At 38.3% G+C, this 25460-nt stretch overlaps 4 protein-coding genes across 6 annotated transcripts; 2 read left to right on the top strand and 2 right to left on the bottom strand.

Moving 5' to 3' along the window:
* The first annotated feature begins 800 nt into the window (after positions 1–800).
* Positions 801–4943, top strand: tous (testes of unusual size). Its single transcript, XM_088040619.1, has 8 exons — positions 801–1039; positions 1086–1359; positions 1407–1672; positions 1791–2239; positions 2284–2993; positions 3055–3372; positions 3417–4769; positions 4813–4943. Exons 1-8 carry the CDS (start codon positions 831–833, stop codon positions 4933–4935), a joined length of 3702 nt encoding a protein of 1233 aa, XP_087896745.1. The 5' UTR covers positions 801–830; the 3' UTR covers positions 4936–4943.
* On the bottom strand, positions 4911–6890 carry LOC148171004 (platelet-activating factor acetylhydrolase-like). The gene is made up of 6 exons (XM_088040614.1): positions 6616–6890; positions 6185–6285; positions 6023–6137; positions 5462–5975; positions 5244–5414; positions 4911–5198 (listed from the first exon to the last, which is right to left on the bottom strand). The coding sequence occupies exons 1-6, from the start codon at positions 6659–6661 to the stop codon at positions 4970–4972; spliced, it is 1176 nt and encodes a 391-aa protein (XP_087896740.1). The 5' UTR covers positions 6662–6890; the 3' UTR covers positions 4911–4969.
* LOC148171005 (thymidine kinase 2, mitochondrial-like) lies at positions 6399–7762 on the top strand. Its single transcript, XM_088040615.1, has 5 exons — positions 6399–6627; positions 6889–7024; positions 7077–7383; positions 7421–7645; positions 7693–7762. The coding sequence occupies exons 1-5, from the start codon at positions 6560–6562 to the stop codon at positions 7707–7709; spliced, it is 753 nt and encodes a 250-aa protein (XP_087896741.1). The 5' UTR covers positions 6399–6559; the 3' UTR covers positions 7710–7762.
* Positions 7763–8058: 296 nt separating this feature from the next.
* Positions 8059–25185, bottom strand: dimm (basic helix-loop-helix family member dimmed). 3 transcript variants are annotated; one of them, XM_088040616.1, is made up of 6 exons: positions 25089–25185; positions 15649–15691; positions 10026–10186; positions 9828–9973; positions 8997–9133; positions 8059–8945 (listed from the first exon to the last, which is right to left on the bottom strand). In XM_088040616.1, exons 3-6 carry the CDS (start codon positions 10168–10170, stop codon positions 8810–8812), a joined length of 564 nt encoding a protein of 187 aa, XP_087896742.1. In that variant the 5' UTR covers positions 10171–10186; positions 15649–15691; positions 25089–25185; the 3' UTR covers positions 8059–8809. The 3 variants fall into 3 exon arrangements, with proteins under 3 accessions (XP_087896742.1, XP_087896744.1, XP_087896743.1); XM_088040618.1 differs by lacking the exon at positions 15649–15691 and having other exon boundaries at positions 25089–25184; XM_088040617.1 differs by lacking the exons at positions 15649–15691; positions 25089–25185 and adding an exon at positions 12545–12678.
* Between the last annotated feature and the right edge of the window lie 275 nt (positions 25186–25460).

Here is a 25460-nt window from a genome sequence, read left to right on the forward strand (position 1 = left end):
ACAAAGTCGCATTTTAAATTTGGCGCCTACATTTTTGAACTTCCGATTCGACATTTAAAGTAAAAATACAAATCACTTTTCCTGCTGGAGCGGCAAAGTCTTGTTATAATAATTTTCAGGACATAAACATTGTGCCCTATAAAATTAGTTCTCCATAATCACAGAGTTTTCAAGTTCCAAGGTCTTTGTAACCTCTAAAAAAAATGATAAAAATTACGATTTTTAGAACCAAATTTATCATCAAAATTCGTGCAGTGGAACCACAAATTATACATCAAACTAAAGCTACTGACCTCTACTTTCCATTTCTGTCTTCTTTTCTCGCCATTCTTGTCACAAAACACTTTTTTTTCTTGAAAATAAAGCACGAAAAAAGTTCTTACTCATCACTCATTACCAACCATGAAAAAAAAAACTGGTTGGTAATTTTTTTCAAAAAAATAAATGAAAATAGACAGTGTGTTGAAAATTCGAGATCTCTGAATGTCTCAGTACCACCATGCACATTGTTGTCGCGAAAGTATCATTTTAAAACTGCGTCTACCGTTTCAAGAAGGAAAAAAATTGGGGACTTTCCGTGGTTGGTACGTCTCTGAAGTCTGAAGTAGTTCATTTAAGAGTGAATAACAATTAATTTATTTCGATGAATTTGTGGGGATTTTCCTTCTGTTCAAACCAGAAACGAGAGCTTATTAAAGTACCTTCAGCACCCCGAAAAAGACGGATTTTTGACGTACAAAAATGGTGGATGCGCCAGGTTTTGGTTCCTTTCGTGTTATTTCCACCCCTGTCACCCTGGCAACAAATCAACAACTGCACCACCTCTCAAAATGTCCACCCTACCTCTCCTGCAGCCCCGTGTAATTTGGGGGCTGCGAACTGACGTCAAAGGTAACGCGCAATTTATTACCGACGAAGACATAATTTACCCCGTTGGAGGAGTCCTCACTGTCAATAACTGGAATCTCAAACGTCAGAAATACATCAAACTCACCGACAAGGGTAAAAATGTTTCTGAAGTTATAGTAAGCCCACACAAGTAAGTTTCTTTATACACCCCCAAAGTCTTGAGAGTTTTGTTGTAGAACTTTGGTAGCAGTGGTTGAGTCGGGGGAAAAACCGTTTGTGACATTATGGTGTCCTATTACTTACAAAAAGAAGAGACAGATTACCATTCCGAATGAAAAGGAAACGTCCGCGACGGAGTTTACAGCAGTTGCGTTTACTTTCGACTCGAAATATTTGATGTGTGTTAGCGGGGACCCCGATTGGATTTTGTACGCTTTTAGGTGTGATAAAGGCAAGTTGGATAGCACAGGACGAGCGAATAATGTTGGTAACACTGGCTATGTGAGACATGTAAGGGGTGCATGGTTACCAACTAAATTTAACTCGGAGTTTGATAGATTGCTTGCAACCCCAATGATGCCAACGTTGTGGCTCTCGTTGGAGACAGCTTGATCAAAATTTTGGCCTGCACTGATTACACGTGGAGGCAGTTCGGCTACAGTAAAGGCGAACAGTGGAATTTTACCACAGCGGCGTGGTTGTCCCAGGACCGCCTCTTATGCGGGACTCAAGATGGCCGATTCCTAGCCATCGACAGCGGGGAACTAAAATTCATCTTCAACGCTGCAGACTTGTTGGTGTTGGATTTGAAGCCCAAAGATGAGTAAGTTTGTGGTAACCATCCGGTAACTCTTTTTTTCTTTTTGTTGTGCACACTAGGGGTCGAAAACCAAGGTCAGTTGTACCTCCTTTCCAGTCTTTCTAAATTTCTGATTTCTTAGGTTGCAGCAGTCTTCAGAAACTAGCTTAAAGGTGGTCAGTGATACTGCCTCCGAATCGCTTGAAGATTTCAGTATCCGACTCATGGTCATGTTTCCTCGAGGTTTTGCCTTTGGGTACATGACCGGAAGTGTTCACTTGTTTGAAATGGAGACTCCTACCAAATACATCAAACGAAACATCTTCAAGCTTCCGGTACGACCCGTCCAAGAACACACCGAAGGAGACGAAAAAATCAACGTCATCAACTGCATTGCTGTTAACCCCGCACAGACTAAGCTAGTGGTGACGTGCGGACAGAGTCAAGTCTTCGCGGTTAACCTCTGGATGCAAGATTCCGCCTCCACCACAGTCGATGAAGAAGTCTTCACCGAATACGGACCACGACTTCACAATGGTCCGATCGGAGGATTGGGTCTTTGCAACTGGAAGCCTATTTTATTGACCGCAGGTGCTCACCACTCTTTCAATTCTTCTCTAGTTTTTTCTTGTTAGGACAAACCGATCGCACGCTGAAGATCTGGAACTACGAAACTGAAGATCTCGAGTTGAGTCAAAAGTTCCAAGATGATCTCTACGGAGTCGCGCTCCACCCAACTGGTCTCTACTGCATCGTGGGGTTCTCGGATAAGCTCCGGTTTCTTACCATCATGATCGAGGAGTTTGAAATAACCCGCGAGTTTAACGTCCGCGTGTGCAAGCAGTGCGTCTTCAGCAAACTGGGGCATCTCTTCGCTGCCGCCAACGGCAACGTCATCCAAGTGTACTCCTCCATTAACTTCGATATGATGTACAACTTGAAGGGACACAACGGGAAGATCAACGGGATTTCCTTCACCAACGACGATAAGAAGATGGCGTCGTGTGGGAGCGAAGGAGCGATCTATGAGTGGATTATAACAGAACAGAAGAGATTCTCCGAGGTCATCATGAAACAATGCGAGTTTAGAGGAGTGAACATTACCACCGACGGAAAGTCGCTCTACGTGGTGGGCAGCGATGGTCGCATTCGTGAAATAATGAACGCCAACATCAGCAGAGATGTCTTCGTCACCAACACGGGGTTGGACGCCATGGTGTTGTCAAAAATAGACACGATGCTGTTCGTTTCCGGAAACTCCGGCACTGTGTACAACATTAAGTTACCACTGATGGAAAAAGCAGAGTTCCACGACTACAACATCCACGCTGATGTAGTCACCCACGTGAGTTTCTCCCCTTTTAACTTCTTGTTTTGGTTTTAGTAAGTTGGTAAGTCACCCACAGATGTTGGTGTCGTACGACGACAAGTTCCTCTTCACTGCCGACCGGAAAGGCGACATCTGCATGTGGAAGATCCTCAACGCCGAAACGAAAGCCGTCAAAATGGACAAAGACTTCGAGCCTTCGACAGACATTTTAATTTCGCGCCAGATCCTCGAAGAGCGTCTCGCTCAAACCAGAAACCTCCAGAGCAGACTCCACGAGCTCGAATCAGAGTACGCTTATCAACTCCGACAGAACGACGTGGTCAACAGTTTGAGGATGCAGGAGATCCACTCGGGTTACTGCCAAGCCATCGAGGAGTTAAAAGAGAAGAACGAGGTAAGATCTCCGGATACCAACCCCAAGTGATGGTGTCGTTGCAGCAATTGGAGAACGACCACGTCCAAGAGATCCACAACATCAACTTGGACATCAAACAGATGAAACTTGACCACGAGCAGTTTGTGAGGGAGTTGGAGGCCAACTACAACGAGAAGCTCATCTTCGAGTACGAGAAGTTCATGAGGTTGGAAGAGAAAATGGAGAAGATGCGTTTGCGGTACGAAAAAGAACTCGAGGATTTAAGACAAGCGAAGAAGCAGTCTGAGGAGGCAATAACGGTGCAGTTTATGGAGAAGTTAGAAGAGAAGCAGATGCAGTTCGATGAGTTAATGGAACAAATGGCGCAAAAGACACGAACACACGAGCAGATCAAACAACAGATTGAAGAAGACGCCGATCGTGAAATTTACGAACTCCGCGCCAGCCACGCCAAAGAACTCAAAGAAGAACAAGACTTAAACGTAAAAATCAGAGGCGAAACTGCGATTGTCAAGAAAAAGTTGATTTCATCACAAAAAGAAATCGACGAGTTGAAGAGTAAAGTGTACAACCTCGACAACGAGCATACCAAACTCAAAAAGACCATCATCAACCTGGAGAAAGACATCGCGGACCTCAAGAAGGAAATCTCCGAGAGGGACTCCACAATCCAAGATAAAGAGAAACGCATCTTTGACCTCAAACGCAAGAACCAAGAACTGGAGAAGTTCAAGTTTATCCTCGACTTTAAAATCAAAGAGTTGAAGTCTCAGATTGAACCGCGCGAGAAGATGATTCAAGAACAAACGGATCAAATCAACGCCATGGTCAAAGAACTCGAGAACCTCCAACGAGTCATTTTGAGTCTTGATCTCCAGCTGCACGAATTGCGGGAAAAACTCTTCGCGTCGGACCAGGAGGTCAAGAAGGAAGTCGCGAAGAACGTCGCGATGAAACGCGCGTTGAAGAAGATCAAAACTGACATTTTCTTAGCGAGTGGTCAAGTGCAGAACCCTCCAGCTCTAAGTAGAATCGTCAGGGACATGTACCACAAATACAACATTGATGATGACTTCGCGCTGACTCAGGCGGAGGACACTGAAGTGAAAACCGAGTTTATGAGACAGAGGGAGTTCTTGGAGAGGACCGTGTCCAGTTTACAAGTGCAGGTGAACAAGAGCACGTCCACGTTGAGTTCGGATAAGGTGAAGTTGACGGAAGAGAACGCTGTGCTTTTGGTGGAAACCAACATGTTGAGGAAGGAGTTGAAAGAGGAACAAAAGAGGAAGGATAAGCTGCAGTCGATCCTGGGGATGAACCAGAAGTATCTACCACCGAAAGTTGCGATGGAGAAGGTGCAGAATGCGACAGCTACACGAGACGAGATCCGAAGAGAATACAAGAACATCATTGAGGTAAAATCGCACGTTCCGTTTCTTTGTCTGAGTCTTTGTTTAGATGAATGAGAAGAAGATACAACTTCTGAAGGATGAAAACGACAGACTTACTAACAAGGTGATGACTGAGGTGGAGTCGCATGAAATACAGAACCCTGATGAAGATCCAGAAGAAGACATATAATTTTATTTTTACTTTTATAAAGATTTACAGTAATTTAGGCCCACGGTTTTGTGAGTCCAACTTCATAATTGTGTGATTCCTCCTCCAAGAACTGCTTGAATTCACTGATATCACTGGGGGTGCCGACGTGCTTCCCCAAGAACTCCAGGATGAGAGAGTTGTTGATTTTCAGCGCCACCAAAGGGTCTATCTTCTTCATAAACCAGTTTAACCACGACCCGAAAAGAAGAACTGTATCAGTTTGGTGCTCATGGGTTGAATACCTAAAACACCCATTTCATGGTTGTTAACAACGTGGTAAAACTCACAGAATGGTGAACATGGTCCTTTCGTTGTTGGTGAGGTACTTTGACATGGCCTGGACATTCGACGCGATGTGGAAGGTCTGAGTGTTGATGAAGAGCAGCGGTTGGCGAACTTTGGTTGGTAAATCCAGATCTTTGATTGGGTACATCCAGGGATCCAACAACACACCTTGTCTGCAATAACAAGAGTTAAACAGAAGAGTACCTCTTCAGGGTCTTACTTGAACTCTTGTCTTTGCGAGAGTGTTAGAAGCGCCGATGCGCCCCCAAAAGAGTGTCCCGCCATCGTCAAACTCTCCAAATCCAAAGCTCCCTCTAAATCCGCAAGTTTAAACTCGTTTTTGAAGCAACCAGGCACATCATCCATGACGTTGTAAGGGACTTGCCCTCGATTCACCCCCAGCAAGAAATCCAACGCTCGGTTGCACTCTTTGGCGCGAATTTCGATCTGTCTTTTTCTCTGCTTGAAGTGCGTGGGCCCCAATTGAAACGCCTCATACTCAACGTGCGATTTCACGTTACCTTCCGCGTCTTCTTTACTTTTATAGTAGTAGCTGTAACAGGCTGAGCCCCCTTTGTGTTCTAACGCGGCTACTAGAAACCCTCTGGAAGCCAACTCGCAGCACATGGTGCTGTACAACACTCTGTGGGCCCCCAGTCCGTGCGACAAGACAATACATTTTAGTTTTTTATCCGTTTTGGGTTTTGCTCCGTAGCTTGCAGGAATATCGCAGGCTGTAAATACCCGAGTTTGATTAGGTGGAGTTGGAGGGTTTGCTTACATGACCACCACTGGACAAGACGTATGACGAATGTGAAGGTGAAGAGAACTTTGGCGAGGCCTATAATGTAGCCGTTACCTGATGGCATCCATGGAATCCAACGCGCACTGTTGTTCTGGAAATAAAGAATGAAAGGCGGGATTTGGGGCCAAGGGGGCTTACTGGATCCTTTTTATCTTCGTTGGTGGGGTAGTAGAGACGCATGAGGATGCCGTCGGGGCTGTAATCCAACATTACGTCCATGCAGCCGGGGGCATAGGGGCCTGTTGTGAACAAAACCGCCAGATTTCAATTTTGAATGCATTTAAATAGCGCGGGCTTGGGTGGACCAATCAGGTTGCACACTTTTGCTCGTGAAGAAAGGAATTTAAATTACGCGCGCGTGGTGGCCAATCAGATCGCCACCCTTATCAGAGGTTTTAAGATAAAGTCGCAATAAAATAATCGCGAAATGTAACTTTACTGTGTTAGGCCAATGAGTCTGAAAAATATCTCATTTTTGCTTGAATCTCAAAATTCCGTGATCTGTCATCTGTCATGAAATTCAGGTTAATCACATTCCGGAAAAATCCTTTAAATTTCTCAATACTCACCCGTGGCTTCAGGTAAGTGGCGACTTTTCTTTCCAAACCACCACATTTTCACCCTCGTCCTCTACTTGTGCATAAAACTTGAAAATTCGCACAAAAACAAAAAAGTTAGGTTATGACGTGAGCAAAGTTTGCAATGATTTGACACCTTTGGAAAGCTGACTTTCTTATTGGAAGTGACCCCAATCCGACACTTTACTTGACTGTACTACTGGAAATGCTCAAACTACTTGAAATCAAAGTCCGCCGATAAATGACCTTGATCATGCATTTAAGAAACGCCCCCTCTTTGATGATGGCATCTCCACCGTCGAAACGTCCTTTCAAAGTATCGATTGAGGGGAATATAGGAGCGGGGAAATCGACTCTTATTCGTTATTTTGAGAGTTTACCAGGCATTGAAACCTATGGGGTGAGTTGGTAGACAGGGTTGGATTTATTAATTTTCATCCCTCCATCTCCAGGAGCCCTTGGAGTCGTGGCGTGATGTCGACGGTCACAACCTCTTAGACCTAATGTACTCGAATATCCAACAGTGGCTTAAAGTTTTCCAGACTTACGTCCAATTGACGAGGGTAAAAGTACAGACTTCAACCCCTAAAAGACCTGACACCACTGTCCAGATTTTTGAGCGGTCTGTCCAGAATAATCGCTACTGCTTCGTGGAGTTGGCACGGAAAGGGGGCTATTTGAGCGAGCCGGATTACGTAGTCTTAGATGAGTGGTTCAATTGGATCAATAATAATATAGATATAGGATTAGATCTCATAGGTGAGTGGAAAAAGAATGTTGACTTAATTTTTATTAGTTTATTTAAGGAGTACCCCGGAGGTTGTTTACGACCGGATAAAGGCGCGTGGGCGCCCGGAAGAAAAAAATATATCTTTGGATTATCTCAAACAATTACATGAAACCCACGAGGAATGGTTGGTTAAAGAGGGCCGCAACTCGATTCCGGTCTTAGTGATGGACGCTGACCAAACCGTTACGCAGATCCAGGAAGAGTTCCGGGCGAACGAAAGCAGAATCCTCGGTAAGTTTCAATACTTGAAACGAGGCGAAGTTATGTTTGATTTTCAGGTAATCTGAGGAGGTAACCAAATCTCATTTTGTAACTTTTTATGAAATAAACAACTTTTATGACAAAAAATGGTTTTTTGAGCAACAAAAACGCGAAGACCGTTTCTTTCTATCTGTCGTAGTTTTGGAAATAATGAGCATTAAAAATTAACTATCCGAAACTTGAATCGACCACAACTCAGTTATTTGTTGTCCTATCTGAATTTTGAGCATGGATTTGGAATCTGCGTGAAATTCTGGGCAAAATGAGCTATAACAACATAAGTTTGCTCCGCGGATAAACGAGATATCGACCGAAATAGGAGTGTTTTCATGTGGCGCCATCTGTCAGAGGAGGGGTGAAGTTGTCGGTAAGAGAAAAGCGCGTTTAAGATTCCTGACATTTTATTTGATATTTTTATACATTTGAATGTTTGACGATTTGTAATATTCTTCCAAGAATACACTTAATACATGTCATAAAATATATATCATATTTAATTTCTAACTAAAACTTGTGCAAGTTTCTACAATATCACATTTGCGTTTGGAACTTCATGCTTCTTCCGTTCAGACTGTACAAACTGTCCACTTCGAGAGGAAAGTCAAATCTACGCTAAGACAGTCTGTGAACAGTTTGCAGCAGTTCAAATCATTCTTGAGCATAACTTTAGAGTATTTTGAGGCTCAACCTCGCTTTAGGTAACTTTGTTCGTGTCATTTCAAGCTTCGTAATGGATGGAGTCGAGCGATGACACTTTATCTTACATATCTAAGGTACATATTTTAAAATGTAGGTAGTTATGTCATAGAAAATAATTTAACACACCTATACTTAAAAAATAAGTGTCTTTTATGTAGCGCATCTTACGTAACTAGAGTCTGTAGATATATTATATACACTATCTATACATTTATCTCACGACACGACACGGAAGCACATAAAATCACATTTGCTTTATCATTACAACCACCCTAACAGATATGCAAAGTCAATTGCACAATTGAATCACGCGCCAAAACTTTGAGCTAAGTTTCAATCCGTGGCGGGACTTTCAAATTTCAAATAAATAATTGAGCTAAAATCTGCCTTAAACTAATCACTTATTAGTACGGAATTCATGGCGGGTTATGGACTTCAGCGCGAGTTCACCAACGCGTTTTCTTGGTGATTTTCGAGATTTTCTTGGAACATGGAGTTGTTGTTTTGCTCTCGGGTGTTCTCCTCCGTCGTTTCTAATTCTACTGTACTATCCTCTTCCACGTCTTGGAATCTAAAAATCACTCATCAGTACACCAGGGGGCCACTTTCAACGGGGGCTTACGTGTAGTGCTTCTCTTCGCCGCGCATCTCGCAGATCACGTTCGTTAGAGCCATTATGTAGTTCTTAGCTAAAGTTAGAGTCTCGATTTTGGAGAGCTTCCGTTCCATTTTTATGTGGGGAATCACCTCGCGGAGTTGCTAAAACAAACAAAATTATCCACAACTGTCAAATACTCCAAAGAACTGTGTTGTGGATAAAACATAGTATGTAATTCGGGTATAATGGTCGTACAAACACAGTATGTAACCAGTAGCGACACAAAATCAAAGCTGGTCGCTATTGTTTACGGAATAGTCAAAGTTATGCAACCAATTAAACGCGTCGTGAACAGGGCCGGGTTGTGGTCAGGGACGTACTTGGAGCCCGCGCGAATTTGGCGATAATTGTGCGATTTAAAGGGCGTTGAATAAAACCATCCACGGTTTTTACAGTCAATGTACGTCGATAATTGTGTGCGGCGATAATGTTATCGCGATTTTAATCACAAAAAGCGGTCAAAGTTGACTTTCAAATTTGAAGAATGTTACGCGTGGTGTCTTCAAATGACTCTTTAATAGCTCCTGCGCTTACTTATTAGTGTATTCTAAGTGAAAGTAAATTTTTTCATTAATGGATCCGCAATGGGATAAATTTCATTCGAAGCAAGAACGTTATTGATTGTAATTTCCTGTAATAATCGTTTTTTGCGAGATGGAGAGAGAATTTCTCTTTCTGTGCGCGTTAACATAATTTGTTTGCCCGACTTTTTATTGTTTCACAGTAATAAAACTGTAATTGGTATTTTTAACAAGAAATTTGCTTAAAAAATGACGGAATATTTATTTCCTTTACCTCAAAAGCGTCGTTGAGCGAATGCATTCGCATTCTTTCCCTCTCGTTGCTCTCCAGTCTTCTTAAATTTCTCTCTCGTGCACTGATGCACGACTTCCTCCTCCTCGTCGTCGTCCCACTGGACGCACTTCCGCTCGACGCGCTCCCTGAACATCCAAACATTGCAATTTTTACAAAACAACCACACCGCCACTATACCTCCATGTTTTCTTCGTTTTCTTCCTGTAGCTTCGTCGCTGCTGGATTCAGTCAAGTCATCTCTAGCGTGTTTACCCAAGTCGATGTCTTCCACTTCAACGTCTTCTTCCTCTTGCCAAGGAGTCGACAGTTCGAGGGACCTCATCGTGGACGATTACAACCTGCAAAGAGCAAAAATGTTAATAAACGATTTTATTGATAATTAACGTTGCTTGGCCATTGTTTTAAATTTACGAGCTGGAAAGCAGTTGGGAAAATAAAGTGTTAATTAAGATTTCTGGTCTTACTTCAGTTCAAAGCAATTTGCTCTGAAAGTCGTGCAATAAACGAGAATTTTTAAATTTCGCGCCCTTAGTACGCAAAAACCCCCAAACGACATAACCTAAAAAAAGCAACGATTTTCTAGATTCGTACTGTAAGTACCGCTAAATTTATACACCCCACTCAATATTTATTACAAATTGTTCGTTTTAAATCAACTAAAATTAAGTAGTGACATGGTAAATCTCAGGTTGGCACCACTGGAAGGTTGGTACCGGCACCGATGCGCGTTTGTTCGTGTTGTTTAAAAGTTGTGTGTCGTGTTTGAGCTCGCATTTTATATAAAGAGGCTCTTTCTGGTGACATTTTGGTGCAAAATCGTGTCTTTACTGTGCAGTTTGTGAGTTAAAACTCGAAAATTTTCACTGGAGTGTGACATAACCTCAAAACACAGTGACTTTCCGGTGGCGTTTTCTTCATCTTTTAACGCGATGGGTGAGTAAACACTGAAAGTTTTAACGTAAAAAACCTAAAAACCGAAAATAGTCCTGTCCCATTGGACGACATAACCTCAAAAAAGCTCAGTTCATTTTACATGTTCACCAACTAGAATTTTGTGTTTTCGTAAATTCTAGGTTGGCACTACTGAAAATTAGCTGAAGTTGGTACGGGTGTTGTGCGCGTTTGTTCGTCTCGTTCAAAAGTTTTATTTTATGTAAAAATGTGAATTTTGGTGCAAAACAATTTGTGCGTCTTTAGAGCGCAGTTTGTAAGCCGACAGCAGTTAAAAGTTGGCAGTGGAGTGTGACATAACCTCAAACCTGGTGAGACTTCGAGCTCCGTGGCCTTTTCATCACTTTTTGATGGGGTGAGAGAGTAAAAAGTGCAAGTCTTAACGTAAAAAACCCTAAAAACCGTAGTGACATAACCTTAAAAAAGCACAGATTTTCTAGTCGCATGTTTAAAGGGCAGCTAAATTTATCGACCAGCTCAAGTTAGCTCTGTTCATTTTACACGTTTACCAACAAGAATTTAGTGTTTTCGTAAAGTACTATTGAAAACTTGCTGAAGTTGGTACCGATCTTGATGCGCGTTCACGTAAAAATGTGAATTTTAGTACGAAATGATTAGAGTTTGTTTGTGCCCCGCCAGCACGTTAAAGTTTTCAGTGGAGTGTGACATAACCCCAAATCCTAGTGAGACTTTCTAGAAGAATTCGAGTTCGGTGGCGTTTTCATCACTTTTTGAAGAAGTGAGTAAATAAAAAGTGAAAGTCTCAACGTAAAAAACCCTAAAAAGCAAAAACCGTAGTGACATAACCTTAAAAAAGCACAGATTTTCGACTCGCATGTTTAAAGAGTAGCTAAATTTATCGGCCAACGCAATTCAGTTGCACCATTAATTTTACACGTTTACCAACTAGAATTTAGTGTTTTCGTAAAGTAAGGTTGGTACGACTGAAAATTTGCTGAAGTTGGTACCGGAGATGATGCGCGTTCAGTAAAAATGTAAATTTTGGTACAAAATGATTAGAGCTTGTTTGTGCTCCACCAGCACGTTAAAGTTTTCAGTGGAGTGTGACATAACCTGAAAACATGATGAGACTTTCAAGGAGAGTTTGAGTTTTCATCACTTTGATGGGGTGAGTGAGTAAAAAGTGAAAGTTTCGCATTTACGCGTTGCCAACTTAACGAAAATTTGAACACTTTAGATTAACGGAGCGTCATAATTTTACGGTTTATGCAAATTGTTGGTTATAACAGTGATGTCATTGTCACCGCTAGGTTGGTACCCTTTGTGACTTTTGGAAAAGTTGTTTTCTTTGTGATCGAAATATCACGGTCATTGGTAAGATAAGCGACCCCAGGGAAGGCTGCAGTGCTGCCACCAGTAGAAATAGAAGAGTAGTGACTTTTTTGTGGTCATGCCCCGTCGAATTTGATGAAATCGCGTGACCTTTCCATTTTTCGTCGCTTCCATATCACTTTCTAAGTGAAAGATTTTGTAATAGCACAATAACTTTCTCGAAAAGTGCAATTAGCGAGTCCGCATTCGCACCGCGTGTTTTTTCACCACGGTTGCCACCCTTGAATACTAAACCCCCTAAATTGAGTTTCTATATTTTGATGAGACTTCCCAAATTGAAATTCAATGCGTCAAGCTGCTTGAAAATTCCAACTTAACTTAGTAATTTTCAATCTATATTCGTACGACGCTGTCAAGATATCAATTTTTCGTTTTGTTGGGAAAAACTTAACTGTTTTGGTCGTCTATGAAGTAAAGGTGGATGTGCACTGGCTTCCACTAGGGGTGCACTTGATAAGACACATTTCAACGGACGTGCACGCGACAAGACATGGAGTGAAACTGAACTGAATTATTGGAACGAGTTTTAAAGAATTTTGCGCTCTCCCGTTATATGGTGAATGGCAATGTAAAAATCTAGGTCGGTCAGTTCGGTTTGGGAGTCGTGCTACACCTCCCCCACTTTCTAGACGTCTGTGGAGCCATTGTTGAAAATTTCCTGCTTCTGGACACCGATGGCAGGTTCATTGTCGGCGGAAATTACCTGCGAGATTTAACACGAAAAGATCCTGCTTTTAAAACATTTCAATCGTCCATTTTGGGAATTTGACAGGGGCCACTAATACACTTCTTGTCAGACTTTAATTAACTCATTTTTAACAATTTTCGATCGATTTATTAATAATAACTTTTGATTAACAAAGGCGTAAAATTAAATTAAGTTTCACAATTAATTGCTTCACTGTAGAAATTCATTTTGATGTAACTATAAAAGTTTAATTCCTTCATGTTTGTCATGTAAGTGTGTCTAGAACTTATTGGTTTTTCATTGCATTCATTATTCGAATTTTGTAATTACCTACGTTCATTGTTTGTCGCCATTCCGCATTTTCCTGCCATTAAAATATCATTAATATTTATTTTTCTTATCTGTCGCAAGAATATTTTTCTTTCTCCAAAGGTCACTTTTCGCGTGTTACCAATTTGACAACATAATTTTGATGTTTAAGGCCACAAACACAAAACCTTTTTTTCTCTTTACACTGCTGCCAACCTTGAATTTCACGCACCAACACCGAAGTCGTTATCACTTCCAAAAACTCGTTTTCGTCATTAAAATTTTCGTTGTTTAACCTTTTTCCAGCGACTATTATGTAAATAAACGTTAACAAATAACATTTTACTTTCAATACCTACAACTTTCATTTAATTTGATTTATTAGAACTCATAGTGCAACAATTCGAGCAATTGCGATCGTTTGCACAGATGACATTTAACCACAGGAAACAAGCAAATGTCAAAAATGACATTCGATGCACGTGACGGAAGTAGACACGTTCCAGAATTTCAACGACACAAAAAATGGGAAGGTCGATTGGCAGCTATGGGAAGTGGCGGCCTTGGAACGTTGGGAAATAAGAAAGTAGTAGGCTTCGGAAAACGGGGAGAAATTTTGCACCAAGAACTTTGTAAATCGCAACATAACCTCCAAACTGCTCAAAATTTGGATTTTCTTTGTTTTATTTCCTATAAATTAAAAAATGAACAAAATTTTTCGATTTTTCAGACTCTAGAAAGTTAAAAATTAATCGTGGATAAAATGTTATAAGGTACACGTGTTAAAAAACGAGGCATAGCCGAAGTTTGCATATTTTTTTTCAATTTTTTTTAAATATGCGCTTCGATCTTATTACAAATGGGAAATAATACCCTTTATCCATGATTTTGAATATTTTTATGCAACACCCTGTATATATTATTTTTGAATTTTGTTGGTAACAGAGAAAAACAATCAAAAACTCACTACCGGAATGATGTTTCGGAAATCACATCATTACCTCAATTGGGCTTAAACGTCACTTATAAATTGTCATTCAGGGTTACTGAAATCCAAAAACTTCAAAATTAGAGGGTTTTTTTTGTTTTCGCCTAAGTTTTGAAAAAATTAATAAAGAGACGTTTTATGAATAAATTGCATATAAATCTGAGAATTGCAATTTTATTTTTTTCAAAATGTTTTAATTTTTTTACATACTTTTATCTTTGACTCTAGAAAATTGGAAAATAAGCAAAATGTTACACGTTTTAGCCATGAATGTGATTTTTTTTATGTAACACACTGTATATCCAATTTTTGAATTTTGTTATTTGTAATCCAGAAAATAAACTAAACCTATAGTTCGTACAGTGAGAGTTTGAATGACAGAAAAGTCACTAAATCTACGCAATAAAAAGTGTTCCATACGCGCGAAATTTAAAATAACAAAGTAACCCCAGTTACTAACAACCCTGTCAACCCATTTCGCGTAGGAATTTAGTGTTTTAGTGTATTTTGTAGCATAATTTGCTGCCAACCTATATGTCAACTGTCGAAATCTCCCAACTCTCACCAGATATACTATAGTACGGAATAACATGAATACATTGACATTCTGGTTTACCAAAATTTTCAGTTTAAAAATTTCGTTTTTTTGTTTTGATTCAAAAATAATAATAATTTTGTCTATCATGGCTCTAGAAAATTGTAATATGAACAATAATATTACGTTTTAGCCGTGATTGTGAATATCTTTTTATGCAACACTCTGTATATCCTATTTTCGAATTCTGTAATTTCGTAACGTTGAAAAAAAAAACAATAAAAAAACGACACCTGTAATGACATTTCGTAAGTCGGATCATAACCTCAAAGGGGCATAAATGTCACTTATAAATTGACATTCAGGGCTATCAAAAATTGGAATAATTTTAATTTCATCAATTTTTTTCGAAATATTTAGTTAGAAAGTTAAGAAATGAGCTATTATATCTTATAGCCGCGATTGTGAATATATTTTTATTGAAACACCCTGTATATTATTAACTATTTGAGTTCCGTAATTTGGCAACACTGAAAAAACAATTAAAAAAACGACCTAGAACGATAATTTGTAAATCGCACCGTCCCGTTGTCATTCAGGGTTACCAACATCCTACTTTTTTGAAGCCACCTGTGTTTCAGTTTATTTTGGTTCAATTTTTATACTTGGGAACGTGCTGAATGTAAGCCAATGATTTCTGACGCGCGAGCTATTGATTAGTTTGATGTATTGAGACGACAAATAGCTGACTTTTTCAGAGTAAATATTTGCACGATTTCGATCATACCTTTTCAAACATGACAATGAGAGAGATTAAATCGACATTTATCTCATCTCTGTTTATATTTTGATGTGGCATCGAGACATTTTTCCGAAGGAAAGGAATTTCTTACACAAGCGATTGAAATTAAATTGTGCTATAATAAAGTTATACAAGAAAATTGTTAGAGCACGAAGGGTTCTTAACCAATCTTACCTTAACAATCTCGCATCCAAAGATGCCCCTCGCTCCTGTGTCCCTGTAACAAATCCGAAATGATAAAAAATGGTGTAAAAATCTCATTTACGGTAACAATAGTCTTGACGCTGTGTACGTGTCGTCGTGGGCGTCCCACACATCAAGAATGATTACGTAGGTCGCCTACATCTTTGTGATGCAAAAATACGAAAGAAACAAATCCTAAAAGCTCTGCAGAATACGCAAGGAGCGTCCTTAATCCGAGTCCCCTGTTGCCTTCAAAGGAACCGTGAGCTTTCCAAGATGGTCACGTGAAGAAGAAGAAAATAAAGAGAGTGACGGGTCGGGGGCGGCGACGCGTTGTTTTCGTTGTTGTGTACAACACGAGTGATTAGAGTTAAGACGAGACAGAATCGATATTCGCACAATGAAAGCGGACACTAATATAATTTTCGCGTCAGCCGCTATGAAACAATGTACTAATTGAGGCCTCATAACGAAAATAAAATAGAATTAGGATCGGGAACGATAGCGATGGGAATTTTGTCAAAAAATCTCCGCTGGTATCCGGTTGGGCAAGACTGGTCTAAATTAGTCGCATTTTCTCCACAATACCAGTTTTCGAACGACAACTGCACCCAGCGAGTTTTTCGGCCATCAAACGATTAGCTAATCAGTAACTAATTGTCAATTATTCAAGAACAAAACGCATCCGGTTTCGATGGCGAAATTCCTCTGGTGAATGTTCTAAGAGTGCCACCCATTTTACGTTTGTTTTCACAATAGTCTGGTTTGGGTCTGGTCTAGCAACTTAATTAGGTGGCAAGTGATGGAGAAAGTCATTTTGATGTTGTTACTTAAATGTTCATTTTAAATTAATAAGCTTTCTTTTCTGGAGAAGGCGCTGTAACTGTTGGCAAGATTGTCCCGTTACCGGTCAAGGAACCAACAATGCTTTCGGATTGGACGAGACCTTCAACATGGCCCAAACCTAAATCCTAAATTTTTAGTCCCAGACTGCGTTTTTTCAAATATTTCTCTTATTTTCATGCGATTTTATGCAAAAATTCGAACGTAAACAACAATCAAAAAATACTTCAAACGCTCACGTCACATTTAGAAACTTGAAATGCACAATGTTGAATTTACATATCCTTATCAGTTGAAATTAAAAATAAAGTTATCAATTTTAAGCAGTTATTAAGCAGATAATAATAAATAACATATATCTTGGGTTACTTAAAGTGTATTTTAATCAATATCCTGACACTAGTTTAAAGTGGTCCGGAATTACAATGTACAGGGTGTCTTATCCCCTCCCACGAAGTCCGGTTAAAAGAGCAACAATTTGACGTTTTACTAACAGGTAGCACTGTAATAAATCAATTTATTGTTATAATATCAACTTCCGGTGACTAGGTTTATACATGAAGGAACTCAAAATTCAATATTCGAAACTTTGATCGCTCATAACTTAGTTATTTGTGGACCATAGTTAAAAAGCCGCACGTTTTTGGATTGGTGAAATTCTGCGTAAAATGAGCACCAATACCAGTGGCGTAACTATACCGTTTGAGGCCCGTGGCAAATCCATCGGATGGGGCCCTTTCTCTATTGATTTTTAAGAAGCCCTCTTTAACCAGGGGCCCTTTCAGCTCGGGGCCCGTGGCTTTTTGCCGTCTTGCCACCCTATTGTTACGCCACTGACCAATACTTTAATATTGCTTCATAAATAAGCGTGATATCGAGCGTATCTGAATTTGAGACCGAAAGGCAATGAAAAAATGAAAATTTTAAGTTCGAACTATGTAAGATCGATTTCTAAGGTAAAAAATTGCGTGAAAAACGATTGCGAAAAGGGTTTCTTCATATTTGCCACTATTCCGGAGATATTGGGGAAAATCGTTTTCGAACCTCCAAAATTTTGGCCCTCTGAAGACAACCCAAAATTTCAAACGCCTTTAACTCAGTTATTTCTTGACGCACCAGAAAAATAAGGATATTTTTGGATTCAGCGCAAAATTCTGCATTAAATGAGCCCTTCCAGCTCAAATTTCTTTACTAAATAACCGAGATAACGACTGTCAAGGGGTGATTTTAGAGTCATTTTCAAGAGGCTGTTTCGGGGAGAAAACGTCCTATAGTATTATTAAATTATATGTATATTAATCGAAAGAGGAGCTCGAGATCTATCAACTGGCCAAACCTCAGATCGATCGGGCAAGTAGTTTACGAGGAGCGATGGAAAAACGAAAAATTGAAAATTTTTCATCGATTGAGTCGCAACATTTTTTTGTCCAAAAAATTGATTATCGAATTTTCGTCTTTTGAGGGCTTATTCTAAAGTAGAATGAGTCGAGAAAAACGATGGCGCAAACCGTTTCTCAAAATCTTTTTTAGTTTTGGAAATATCGAGCTTTGAAATTTTTCCAACTCAAAATCCAATATCCGAAACTTTGATCGCTCATAACTCAGTTATTTCTAGACCGATCTTAACGAATATTACCTTTTTGGATTCTATGAAAAATTCTGCGTAAAATGAGTATCAATACTTTAAGATTGCTTCATAAATAAGCGAGATAGCGACCGAGTCTGAACTAGAGAAAGGCAGCTAACTTCTACATTAAAAAAATGAAAATTTCGAACTCGAACGATCAAAGACCGATTTCTAAGCTAAAAATCGACCGAATTAGAATTAATTTCCCAAGATGAGTTATGCAAGCACAAATCGCCACCCTGAACATCAAAGCTGCGACTTCCGCCTTCCAAAACTTCGGCTTTTGATGTGTCTTTCCTGCGGCTCGGTCTTGTTTTCCGTTTTCACACACTGCTAACTGTATTTAATAAACACTCCTTGCCTTGCTGAAGGACGTCGTCGCAGCCACGCCCGACGTTACCGTTAGATTTTGGAGCAGACGGAGGTAAAGCGTGACATGACAATGACGACAACAAAGAACAGAATTTTTCTTTTTTTTTTCGGCTTCACCTTTCGCCTTTTTCAAGAGGAATGAAAGTGAATGACCTTTGGTATATTTTTTGGCTTGGAGGTGTCAGTGTTAGAAACTTTCAGGTAATTAAAATAACACCTTGTGGTTAATTAAACGAGTTCGAAACGTCAATCACTTTCATTTTCTTATCGGTGGATATGGATATGTACTTGTTGCATAATTACAAAAAAATGGCGGCTAAAAAAAGTGGTGAATGGAGTGAAGAAAAGCTCCCCCGAGTCTATTTTAGGCTTCCAAACCTTGAAATTTCGCTCTAAAAAAACAAAACATGCCAGAGACTTCAGGGGCGGCGCGCCTCCCCCCTTCCGTTGACATTTCCAGCAGCGCACCGATCCGATAAAATCAGAAAACGTGTCGAAATAGAGAAAGTCGTCTGTTTTTCTACTCCCGTTTAATCTGTCGTTATCGCCGACTTCACAGCACTATCTACATAAAATAATAATATTAAACTTGTTCTTTATCGCCTCTCAAATTTCGCTCTTTATCGTACTTTCCGATTGAGAGGTTAACATCGAAAAGTACCAAACGTTCTTGAACTTGGTGCAGAAACGGATTATTTTAAGATTGAATTGTTAATTCAGAACAGATAAAAGGATTAAGTCCTCCAGATAAGATATCTTTGGTTATCGGTATTGTTGCAACCGCAAAGTCGGTGGCAACGGGTTCTCGTTCGGTGGTTTAACTTTCTAAAGTCTGCAAAGGTTACCACTTTCTTGATCGGGTTTAGATAAAGTGGATCAACTGCGATTTTAAATTTCGGACGTCTCTCATTGTCTGCAAGAGATTTTGCAGTTATATGACGCGACTCGTGCATCCTCAAGCATAAAAACCGACGAAACCGTTCGACTAACAATTAATCTCCATCTCAGGGTCAACTGCGAAGAATTTTTGTACCAGATCTGGTGTAGGCCAAGGTGGAGCTGCAGAGCGACATTTTATGCATACATTAATACTGCAGATCGAAACTTTTCGATTGGCCCTCGTAGCGTCCCAAACAATTACCAGAATCGCCTCTGGTGATTTGTGATTCCCAATCGGTGGAGAGCGGTATAAATGGAATTCCGTCGTAAACACTTCTTATCTTCTTGAGACGAGTATTTTTCTAGATTGGTTAAAAATAGCGGATATCTTTTTATGTTAATAACAATTAGTTGGGTTTAGTGAGTGGAAAGGGTTTTTTGAGACGATTGCTGCACCTATTGCATTCTTGGGATAAACGGAGAACAATGACGATTGTTTATATCTAGTTGCGAAATGGGACAATAAAATTTTATCTCAAGACCATTTAAAATTGACCGGATTCTACCACATCTGATTTAGTTCCCGGAAATCCCCAAAAATGACATAAATATTAAGACACGCGTCCACAAAGTAAGAGCCAACTAGAATTAGCTCTGCAGAAACTTGAATGAAATATTTTTGTTCCTCGAGCCACATCTGAAATTTCATCATCTCGCTCTCTTTTAATCGAGTCAGACCCCAAAGGCACGATCTCCAATCTAATTAAATATACCTTTTATAAGACTACGAAAACGTATCCTGCACTCATTTTTCGTAATCGGAGACGTCAAACGAACCATAAAATTCTTCATGTACATCTTGAAGGAAGTCATTCATCACCTGTTAAAATAATAATTGTTACGACGACCTGATTTAAAACTTATCCAACAATGTGTATCTGGAGTGCTGTGATAAGGGACAAATTAGTTTAGGGGAGATAAAAATGACCAATAACGCAGCGGGCTTTGAAATTGGTCTGTTGGCAGTACTTGTTATTCCTCACCTTATAGCGACTCCCCTCCTAGTTGCCTACTAGATGTAATTTTTTTTTAATCATTTCAACTGTTTTTGTCGATGTGAGCGAGCTTTCGCTGTGAGGTTTTGGTGAGAGTACTGTACTTACATGATTTTTTGTGTTTAATTTTGCCACTAAGCGCTAGATGTCGGAACTATGTCAAAGCTTCGATTTTCAGAAAATTATATTATAAAAGCGCAAAACAACACGAAAGACATGGGCACAAGAAACATAACCTCGAACTGTCGTATTTTATAATTGCATTTCACATGTTGCCGCTCTAGATCCTTGAAAAATATTGCGCTTCTTCTGGGTCAAACGATAATTGTCGTTTTCGATGACAACAGTAGGTATGAAAAATATTTTTAATGTTTTGGTTTCTTCTGAAAGTGAAAATTAGAAAAATGCGTAAATTCCAATATTCTATAATTTGATTACTTTAATACTAAAAGTTTTTTAAATTTTTGGTTTATTTTAAATAAAGTTTTTATGTTAAAACATTGAAATTTGAAGGTCTTACTAGCTTAGAATTGTTTGTCAACTACGCAAAATTTTAAATTTTTGGAACAATAAACAGAATTTTTAGAGATTTTTATTTTAAAGACAGATCGAAAATTTTCATCTCTGTATATTAATTTCCGTAACTTTAACAGTTTCAATCGTAAAACAATGAAATTTGAGGGTTTTACTACTTTTGACTCAGTTATTAGCTCTGCCAAATTTTAAAATTTTAGAACAAAAAATAGAATTTTTAGATTTTTTTCTTTTGAAGACAGACCGAAAATTTTTACCTCTACCGATAAAATGCCGTAACTTTGACAATTTCAATCGGAAAACAGTAAAATTTGGAGCTCTTATTACTTTTGACTACGTTACTACTTGTGCCAAATGTCAAAATTTTAGAACAAAAAATAGAATTTTTAGAATTTTCTCTTCTAAAGACTGACCAAAAATTTCCACCTCTGACTATTAAATTCCGTAACTTTGACAATTTCAATCGGAAAACAGTAAAACTTGGAGCTTTTATTATTTTTGACTACGTTATTACTTGTGCCAAATTTCAAAATTTTAGTACAAAAAACCGAATTTTTAGAAATTTTGCTTTTGAAGACAGACCGAAAATTTCCACCTCTGACTATTAAATACCTTAACTTTGACAATTTCAATCGGAAAACAGTAAAATTTACAGCTTTTATTATTTTTGATTCCGTTATTACTTGTGCCAACTTTCAAAATTTTAGAACAAAAAACAGAATTTTTAGAAATTTTTGTTTTGAAGACAGACTGACAATTTTCACGTCTGCCTATTAACGTCCGTTACTCGTATTAACGTCCGTTACTCGTCGTTAATCGAAAAATAATAAAATTTGGAGATTTTACTACTTTTGACTACGTTATTAGTTATTACTTGTGTCAAATTTCAAAATTTTAGAACAAAAAACAGAATTTTTAGATTTTTTTTATTTTGAAGACAGACCGAAAATTTCCACCTCTGACTATTAAATTCCGTAACTTTGACAATTTCAATCGGAAAACAGTAAAATTTGGAGCTCTTATTACTTTTGACTACGTTACTACTTGTGCCAAATGTCAAAATTTTAGAACAAAAAATAGAATTTTTATAATTTTTTCTCCTAAAGACTGACCAAAAATTTCCACCTCTGACTATTAAATTCCGTAACTTTGACAATTTCAATCGGAAAACAGTAAAATTTAAAGCTTTTATTATTTTTGATTCCGTTATTACTTGTGCTAATTTTCAAAATTTTAGAACAAAAAACAGAATTTTTAGAAATTTTTGTTTTGAAGACAGACTGATAATTTTCACGTCTGCCTATTAACGTCCGTTACTCGTCGTTAATCGAAAAATAATAAAATTTGGAGATTTTATTACTTTTGACTACGTTATTAGTTATTACTTGTGTCAAATTTCAAAATTTTAGAAGAAAAAATAGAATTTTTAGAGTTTTTTCTTTTGAAGACAAACCGAAAATTTCCACCTCTGCTGATAAAATTCCGTAACTTTGACAATTTCAATCGGAAAACAGTAAAATTTGGAGCTCTTATTACTTTTGACTACGTTACTACTTGTGCCAAATGTCAAAATTTTAGAACAAAAAATAGAATTTTTAGAATTTTTTCTTCTAAAGACTGACCAAAAATTTCCACCTCTGACTATTAAATTCCGTAACTTTGACAATTTCAATCGGAAAACAGTAAAATTTGGAGCTTTTATTATTTTTGACTACGTTATTACTTGTGTCAAATTTCAAAATTTTAGAACAAAAAACAGAATTTTTAGATTTTTTTATTTTGAAGACAGACCGAAAATTTCCACCTCTGACTATTAAATTCCGTAACTTTGACAATTTCAATCGGAAAACAGTAAAATTTAGAGCTTTTATTACTTTTGACTACGTTACTACTTGTGCGAAATGTCAAAATTTTAGAATAAAATATAGAATTTTTATAATTTTTTCTTCTACAGACTGACCAAAAATTTCCACCTATTATCTTCCGTAACTTTGGCAGTTTCAAACGTAAATTTTGAATTTTTGGTTCCAAATTTTGATATGGAGCAGACTAAAACTAATAAATAATATCTCAAAATTTCATTGTTCTACAATTGAAATGACCAGTACAGGTTTGAATGCAATACGTCATTTTTTTTTCATTTTTGGTTTATTTTAAAAAGTGAAAATTTTTTATTCAAAAATTGTGTAATTTCATAAAATGATAGGCAGCACAAAGACAACAAGTTCTTAAAGTTTCATTAGTCATTACTTTAGGACTAAACCAAATTTTATAAAAAATTATGAAAATTTTGGTTTGCCAAAAAATGAAAATTTCAAAATGATATCTTTTTGGTTCTAAAATTTTTTAATTTAAGACAGTTAATAACATGCTTCGATATTTGCACGTTTCAATATAAAACTTAATTTCTCCCCCAAATTAAATTTGAATTTTAATAACTGTAGTGGAATTCTTCGGCAATTGAGGCGGAACAAATCGACTTTTTAACTCGTCAACTTTTACTGTTGGCCACGATCGCATTTTAGTAATCTAGCACTAAAAACACGATTACAGGTGTAAAAACAACAGTAAAATGAGGAAAATGCTGTTTTATTGCGTGCGGGAAACAGGACCGGCCTCGGGAACAAGTGTGAATTTAAATTCGACTAGTTAAATAATTGGAGAAAGTTGGCAGGACTGACTTTGTTACTTAACTAGTTAAATAAGCAATCGAGTTTTTGCGCTCCGAATATTTCAAATAATTTGTTGCATTCTTTAAAAATAATTCATAGCCTGCTATAACCAACTGATTACAATAATTTATTATTAGTGAACTTCATTGGTCACTTCGGCGAACGAACCCTGGATGTTTCTGTCAAATTTAACAGCGTCCTTGACTTTTATGCACGCGTCGAAAAAATGTCAAATTAGTAGTCGGACTGGAAATGGCAAAATGTAAATTGCAAATGATTCAATTAATTTTGAATTAAGCACATGCTCCGATTGTTGTTTAGTAGGTGTGGCAATAAAACAAATCGAAATAATTTTTTACATTCGAGCCTCTTGCTCTCATCAAATTTATCATCACGATATATTGTTCTTTCAATTTAATTCCGCCACGTGTTATGATCAGGTCTACCAACTGTCCTCTGCAAATATTAGTCGGGTAAATAATGAAAACTGATTAAAAGATAATGAATAATTCATCGTCGCCTCCGATTTCCATAGTTTCGTTTATCGCAATTAGTCCACATCACCTTGAATTGGCATTTTTCACCCGCATCGTCGCCAGAAATCGATTGGGACACTTTCACTAGGAAATTCTGGAGGATTTGGTTTTTGTGAACCACCTGTTGAGAAGCGCTTTGCATTTAAATTTGCAGAAACGCGGATGGAATTTTGAGGAATGATGAGGAGTTTCCGAAACACGACATTAAGACAGAGGCGGAATCGGGAATTTTGTTGTGGCATTGAAACTAATTGTTATCTAAATCTCAACGCGATAAGATCTCGGCTATCTTAATTTTTCTCAAGTTCGATAGTTAATTTATGCTAAACTGAGCTAACTCCGACTTTATTAGCAAACTTTTCTTTTCGCAGATAACCATAATCTTTTAATGAAAATTTGCCAAAGCGATTTATAGTTTGGAATCACGTGGGCCTTAAGCGAGATAAAAACAATTCTGTAATCGTTTCATTGTTATAAACAAAAATTGCACAGTCCGCATAACAAGACAAGTTTTGTAAACATAAACTACAATGTGCAAATAAAAACCGAGGCGACATTTGAAACTTGCGGAATTTCGCTGTTATTGTATTAAAAACAATAAAACAAATAATTTTCGGTTACGATAACAGTAAGCGGGATTAACTGCAGTTAAGTTAATCCGGCCCTAAATTCAGCGATTAGCCAAATTGGCCCTGTAACCACTTCCGTTTTTTCATATCCAATCCAACATATCTTTTTAATTTTCGTGTAATTTTTCGTTTCGGTGCACACAATTAGCGGCCACATCCGCGCCACGTTAGCACCTCATCCCAACCCGAATTTTCACATTTCGGAAATCCCCGAATCGCGTTGCCACAATCCCCCCGTAGTACCAACCCCTAAACTCGCAACTTCCTAAATTGTTAAAACTTACGTTATCACGTGTGTAGCTGTCAGATGAAATGTCAGTCCGTACACACTCACTCACGTTGTTTTTCGAACACTGAATGATAGTCGCAATCGTAAAACAAATGAGCGGCACGCGCAAGCGTCCTCCCACGTTCGTGCAGAGACGTCAGAGTGGCCACGTGGTGGTATGGGAGCTTTAGCGCCCACGTTCGAAAGCCCTGTTTTATTGATATTCGAAGAAATGAGATTTTGGAGTGGCGAAATGGGCCGGGGAACGCTGATAATGAATGGGGGGATTAACAGGGATTTTGTTTTTATTCCGAAATCCGATTTAATGTGGAATGAATTATTGGCAAGTTATCAGATTATTCAATAAATGTATTAGTGCAGTTGGTAA

This window comes from Gnatocerus cornutus, chromosome 7 (assembly GCF_029298725.1).
Source record: "Gnatocerus cornutus isolate USDA-ARS CGAHR chromosome 7, icGnaCorn1.1, whole genome shotgun sequence".
NCBI lineage: Eukaryota > Metazoa > Arthropoda > Insecta > Coleoptera > Tenebrionidae > Gnatocerus > Gnatocerus cornutus.